The sequence below is a fragment of the Macrobrachium nipponense genome, chromosome 37, assembly GCF_015104395.2.
Source record: "Macrobrachium nipponense isolate FS-2020 chromosome 37, ASM1510439v2, whole genome shotgun sequence".
NCBI lineage: Eukaryota > Metazoa > Arthropoda > Malacostraca > Decapoda > Palaemonidae > Macrobrachium > Macrobrachium nipponense.
In genome coordinates, this window is record NC_061097.1 from 21844948 (window position 1) to 21852447 (window position 7500).

Sequence of the window (7500 nt, forward strand, 5' to 3'; positions counted from 1 at the left end):
GTTATACTACATGTACAACGTGGTGCTGCCGTGCATGATGATGTCGGTTCTGACGCTGCTCGTGTTCTGCCTGCCACCCGATTCCGGCGAGAAAATAGCCCTGGGCGTCACTGTGCTCCTGGCCTTCAGCGTCTTCATGCTCGCCATCGCTGAGAAGATGCCAGAAACCTCCGAATCCATCCCGCTCATCGGTAAGTCTTTTTGGTGGTTTATTTTATCATGGTCTGTTTATTATAGAAGTTTTGTCGAAGATATAGAGTATATGTAATACATATATTTATGTATTAGTGTCACAATCCTCAAAGGACTCTGCTTCTGAGGTCAAGGCTGAGTTCTCAACTCTTGAGGTCAGGAATGAGTCCTAGTCCTCGGCTTCTGAGGTCAAGGCTGAGTTCTCAACTCTTGAGGTCAGGAGTGAATCCGAGTCCTCAACTCTTGAGGTCAGGATTGATTCCAAGTCCTCAGCTCTTGAGGTCAAGGCCGAGTCCTGAACTCTTGAGGTCAGGAGTGAGTCCAAGTCCTCGGCTTCTGAGGTCAAGGCCGAGTCCTCAACTCTTGAGGTCAGGAGTGATTCCGAGTCCTCAACTCTTGAGGTCAGGAGTGATTCCGAGTCCTCAGCCCCCGAGGTCGACGCCAAGCCCCAGTCCTCAACTCTTGAGGTCAGGAGTGATTCCGAGAACTCAGCTTCTGAGGTCAGGGCCGAGTCCGAATCCTCAACAGCTTCTCCCAGTCCTCAACAGCTTCTGAGGTCAGGGCCGAGTCCGAATCCCTCAACAGCTTCAGTCCCTCACAGCTCTGAGGTCAGGGCCGAGTCCGAATCCTCAACGTCTCCCCAGGTCCTCAGCTTCGAGGTCAGGGCCGAGTCCCAGTTCTCAACAGCTTCTGAGGACAAGGCCGAATCCAGTCCTCAACTCTTGAGGTCAGGGGTGAGTCCGAGTCCTCAGCTTCTGAGGGCAAGGCAACTCAGGTTAAAGACAGAAGTAAATTTTATTGAATTGTCTTAAATAATTAAATGATTATAGAAAGCAAAATGCAGCTGTTCTCATTACTCAGCCCTCACCTCAATAACCAAAAGGTCACTTGTAATGTAATGCAATAATATATAATATATATATATATATATATAATAATATATATATATATATATATATATAATATATATATTATATATATATATATATATATATATATATTTATATATATTTATATATATATATATATATATATATATATATATATATATACATATACATACATACATACGTATATATTACCGCCAAATGAAAATATTCAAAATGAAACAATGGCTAAGCAAAGCATTATTTAAAGTTTTCGCATACCATCAAATTTTATCAGATTTTTTTTTTTTTTTTTTTTTTGTAGACTACGCATATCGGTGAAATTCTCGCTGTTGTTCTTGATGCCGCGTAACACATTTCAAGTGTACTATAGAGAATTATCATTTATCAAATAATGTATATATATATATATATATATATATATATATATATATATATATATATATATATATATATATATTATATATATATATATATATAAAGAGAGAGAGAGAGAGAGATAGAGAGAGAGATTAGAAGAGAGAGAGAGGAGTAGAGAGGAGAGAGAGAGAAGAAAGAAAGAGAGAGGAAGAGAGAGCGAGACTAACTAAATAAAGCTTCCCCAAACTTAGAAGTATTGCTATTTTTCTATTGTTATTTTATTTTTATTTTTGTTGTACTATAGAGAATTACCACGTATCAGATAAGAGAGAGAGAGAGAGAGAGAGAGAGAGAGAGAGAGAGAGAGAGAGAGAGAGTGACTTGAATAAAAACATTCCTGAAATTTTAGGTATATTGCTTTTTTTTTTCATTTGACGGCTGCGACGATGAGCTCGCATCTCTTCGAATGTTTTCACATTACTTGCTTTCCTTCAAAGGTCTTCATGTCTTAAATACAGGGACGGGCTCTTTTCTGAGGGCTTGAGTTCTTTAATAAAAGCTAGTAGGATTTTCTCTCCCATTCCAGGAACTGAAAGATTGATATTTTTATGCATTTTATGCAACACCAAAAAAAAGGGGGGGGGCGGCATCCCTTTCACAAAGTCAAAATTTTGCTTTGCTGAAGAATCAGGCGAGGGACTTCACTAATGAGAATACTGACGAAAGATGAGGCTGGTCCTCGGAGAGCAAGTCCACATTCCTTGTCGATCCGTTGTTGGTTTCTTATTCTTTAAAGATAGGTGGAGTTCGGGGCTCTCATACGTATAACTAAGTTCTAAATATTCCTTGAGTAGTTTGGCTATAATTTAACATAATGCAACGTTAAGAACTTATTTCCAATATGTACACTTATTAGCAGGTAACATTTCTGCATGTTATGCTTCTAAGAAAAATATAGTTATTGAATAAAGAGCGTTCTGTGTACGTTTTGATGTCGATGGTTACGGTTAGGAATATATAAAATGTCAAGTGAATCATGTCCATACATAACTAGCGTCAATTTTAAGACCTGTAAAAAGCATGAGTTAGATAAGTTGGACAACTAGAAGGGAAGGGAACGAATGAATGTCAAAAGGTAGAAAACAACGCATCGGAGCGAGAACTTCCGTTCTTCTATATGTAGTTAGTCTTATGCCACACAGGAATAGTAGACGCAAATTTCCATACGTACATCATTTGCCCTAAATACTTATTTTTATGTTGCGTGTTACTGTATCGATACGGCTCCTGGAGATTCAAAATCCTGTTCTGTTATTATGGTCTGCAAGCTCGGTTCAATATGCGATATTACTGCAGAGCGATTTACCATGAATGTCGTTACAGGTAATGACAAATGATTGCGAAAGTTCTCATTGCGTCAAAGATACGAGACGAGACTGCAAAAATAATGACAAGGAGAAACGATCTGTCAGATACAATTCCATTGTGCATAGAAAGTAGAGAGATCTGCTTGAGAAAAGATTGCCTCTCAAAGGGTTGTGCTTGCAGCTACCTCATATTCCTTCTGTCGTAGTTTCTCATGTTATTGCATTTATGATTGCATTCGTATTCAGAGAATTCATGATAATTAATATAAGCTATCATGATTATTACACCGAGTGTTTGCCTATTCATTTCCCATTGAACTAATCTTGTTCCGTCGTATGTCTTGCTATTAAGCTATTCAAGTACGTATTTGGTTACTAATATATATATGTATATATATAGTATATAGTTACTAATATATATATATATATATATATATATATATATATATATATATATTAACTTATCACATACACAGTTGTTCTGTACAATAGTACAATGACTAAAAGGACTTCATTCAAACTGGGTACTTGATAATGAGGACTGTTTGTCCTTGAAAACTTTCAACTTTTGTGAATAAGTAACTTCGCTAGATACCATCCAGTTTGAATGAGGTCCTTTTAATATATATATATATATATATATATATATATATATATATATATATATAAATATATATTCGTATATATATATATATATATATATATATATATATATATATATATATATGTATGTGTGTGTGTGTGCGTGCGCGTGCGCGCGCTTGTGTGTGTGGTGCAACTTGTACATAACTGTTAAAAAGAGCTAATGGATTGGGTTACTAATGTAATGTAGCTTAAAGCAGAGGAGCAGTTATAGTAAAGGACCATGGTCCCCTTGGTAGCTGAAGGTGTCTTTTAAAATCCAGATGAATCTCTTCTCCAGGTGTCAGTGGTTAATGCCTAGTCCCTCTTGTTGAAAGTCAGGAAAAGGAAATATTAGCGTTCTTGACACTGCGCTCTGTGAAAGTCCATAACAGGCCGGGGTGGGGGTGGGGTAGGGGTGCTTGCAGTATGGCATTGCCATCTCCATACTGTGGACTGATATCGCACCACACCAGAGAAAGTCACGATGGTGCGTAGGCTTGATGCAGAAGAGAGTTGCGAGATAGTTGATTGGTTTTAGAAGAAAAAGTCGAATTCTTTAAAAGTTAGTAAGACAAGGGTGAGACAATCTAGGTGTGTGTGTGTTCAAGAATAGTAAGAACAAAGAGATTGTGTCTCGAGGGTATTGGTTGTCATGCCAAAAGGCTGGGGATGAGTGAAAAAATACAAAATTAGTTGAAGTATCGTATGAGTAGAAAGTAGAGTCGTAGAGAGTATAATATGGTCCACGAAATTAAAAAAAAAAGAATGAGAGAGAAAGAGAATGTGTTTACAGTAATGAGAACCTGCATATTGCTGAGTCTGGTGAATATGAAAGATTAGTTGTGGAAGTGATTTAAATACAAAGCTAGATGACTGGGGAAAGAAATTACTTTCTTGTACGTATGGAGTTCCTGGAACAATTGAGAACAGGCAGAGCATTCAGAGTATTCCTGGAAAAGAGAAAATGCTGAGGAGAGAGTTTGCTGGATTAAGATTGTGTTATTGCAAAGAGTTATTAGAGTAAGTTAAAGGATGTAATGGGGAGAGGAGCACTGTCATAAGATATATCTGTTTATTGTTTAATTGAAGAAAAAGTTAAGATGCATGTATGTTTGAGAGACATGGCTGAAAATAAGAGTATAAATCATAAGGAGGTGAGAAGATCATATAGAGAGGAATTGGATGAATTACGGTCTAGGGTTAGAGAAAGTTTGATGGACGGAGTAGATAAGCAGTTTGTAAAATGCTGTAATGTAGTCGTAGGGTCGTCATGGATCTGGGGCAATAGGAGGGAACGATGACTGAATAAAATTCCAAGAGGTTTTATGAGAAAATGAGAAGTTTGGTGAAAGAATAAAACAATAAAAAACTTCATTTCAGTCACGGTTACTTGACAGGATGTAAGATCACAAATCCTGGGTCGATGGAGCGAGCAATCTGAAGGTTTGTTGAATATGGAGACGGGAGAGAGGCAGAGTTGAATGATGCATGAGTGGAAGGGATTAGTCTTGGCTTTAGAGTGCTTGTGCTTGTGACTGTTAAGAATGTTTGGATGACAATCAAGAGGTTGTATATACACCAGGAATTGATAAGATTGAAACGATTGGTAATGGAAATTGAAAGACTTGAGAAGGGCACTAAACCAGGCGTCGATCTCGCTGATAAAAAAACGTGCAAGGTTATATCAGTCGTTTAAAAAAAATTATTTGTTAGTTCTCTCTCTCTCTCTCTCTCTCTCTCTCTCTCTCTCTCTCTCTCTCTCTCTCTCTCTCATATCAGGTATGTTTATTAAAATCTGTCGTATGATGAAAACTATTTATAAAGAAAAACACGAAGAAAATTATAAAAAGAAGTGATTACGCGATAAGTTTCTTGCCGGTCGTTTTCTCTCTCCCCAGCGATGTCAGCTGCACTGCTGAAGAGCGTGTTACAAGACAGAAACAGCTTTTCCTTTAATCAAGTCCCTTGATGTTTTATTCTCTCTCTCTCTCTCTCTCTCTCTCTCTCTCTCTCTCTCTCTCTCTTTGTGTGTGTGTGTGTGTGGGATTTTTGGTTTTGGGGAGAACTCAAAAAATGGAACATGGAACTCCAGGATATCAGAGAGTCTTCTCATCGGAAATGAAAGGCACTGTATGAATAGATATTATATATATATATATCATATATATATATATATATATATATATATATATATATATATATATATATATATATATATACATATATATTGCATGCATGGGAGGGTTTTTAGGTCTAGGAACGTTTTATATATATATATATATATATATTATATATATATATCTATATATATATATATATATATATATATTATAATTCCGTTAATACCGTAGTCAATATCATGGTATGCACAATTACAGTCCAATGTACGCAAGGCACTGAGCATCCAATGAGCAGTAACTAAAAATGTTGGAAGTTCCCCACGTCCTTTTGGCCAATTTCTGAAGACAGCTAAGATTACACCTACATAATTTCGGTCGGCTCAAGCTTGTACCTTAAGCCCCAGCGACCTCTTTTAACGCAAACCCCTCCTGTCACCTTCGTGTAGTAACTGCACAAGGATTTCTCCTTAATAGTTTCAGCCGAGCGTCAGGCCACCGTGGTCTTGACCTTTCGCACTTCTGCGTGACCTCGCGCAGTTTACGAGATGTGAATTGTTCTTAGGTGTAGCTGGTGATGAAAGCATTTGTTAAATAGCCAGCACAAGCAAGCACTGTCGTTCAAAGCACATTTCAGCGGCTTCATTACGGTTTCACTGTCTATTTTCTCCTAGTTTATACTATATATTCACCTTTGTTTATGTGAGCCTTTGGGAGTCTCTCTCTCTCTCTCTCTCTCTCTCTCTCTCTCTCTCTCTCTCTCTCTCTCTCTCTCTATAGAGATGTGTTATGACGGTTAAGAGGGTGCCGTGGTAATTGCATTTGGAACATTAGAAAATTAGGTATAGTACTTAAAGGCCCTGATGTTGTTAATGGTTAATGGAACAGTTAGCCTTAAATGGGCTGGGTAGGTTGCTAAGGCAAAAGACGAGTGAAAAGCAGATGTATCATCTAGTAAGTGATATTTATTCGTGAATGTTTTTATTATTATTATTATTATTGACAGACTTAGTAGTTGACAAAAATATTAAATAGATGACAATCATGTTACTGAAAATTTTAACTGACTGCCAATTAAATTGGCTAGTGTGAGAAGAAGACAGGAATCCATGAAAACGAAAGTGTGCCAAAAAAAATATGTTAAAAGTAGAACTGCGTAAGAAATATATTACCACAATCGATATAGAGCGCCTCAGTGGATTGGTCGGTATGGTGTTGGCGTGCCATCTCGGTGGTCGCGAGTTCGATTCTCGGCCATTCCACTGAGGAGTGAGAGATGTGTATTTCTGGTGAAATACACATCTGGTGAAATACACCACTCTCGACGTGGTTCGGAAGTCACGTAAAGCCGTTGGTCCCGTTGCTGAATAACCACTGGTTCCATGCAACGTAAAAACACCATACAAACAAACAATCGATATAGCTGCAGTACGAAAACAAGTAAAAACTTAGAGGAAGACAAGAGTTTTCTGTCCGGTGGTGGCCTCAGCCACAGTCCTGTGGCGGCCTGTGTTGTTGGTGCCTTATAGCGCTGCCAGAAGTACAATTATAGCTAACTTTAACCTTAAATAAAATAAAAGCTATTGGGGCTAGATAGCTGCAGTTTGGCATGGTTGGTGATTGGAGGGTGGATGATCAACATACCAATTTGCAGCCCTCTACCCTCAGTCGTCTTTAAGATCTGAGGGCGGACGGACAGAGACAAAGCCGGCACAATAGTTTTCTTTTACAGAAAACTAAAAGTAAACAATTCCATAATAATATATTTAAGAAAATTGTAAATGAAAATGACAAAATCCAACAAGGGAGGATAACACCATTTAAACTGCATATCAGGTAAGTGAATATTCCATGGCCATGTTTTCAGAAATTCAAATTTGGAGCTATCCTGAATAACCTACGCATTAAGTGTGGTCGTTTATCTAGAAAGTCAACCTAAGCAATACGAGTATG

The 7500-nt window shown here is 37.7% G+C and overlaps 1 protein-coding gene across 1 annotated transcript in view; it reads left to right on the forward strand.

Annotated features, from left to right (window-relative positions):
* LOC135208936 (acetylcholine receptor subunit alpha-L1-like) overlaps positions 1–7500 on the forward strand; it is a 459849-nt gene that overhangs the window by 443220 nt on the left and 9129 nt on the right. The window contains exon 8 of the mRNA XM_064241496.1: positions 1–191. This exon is cut by the window's left edge and continues 9 nt beyond it. Coding sequence (XP_064097566.1) covers positions 1–191 — 191 coding nt within the window. The remainder of the gene's footprint in view (positions 192–7500) is intronic.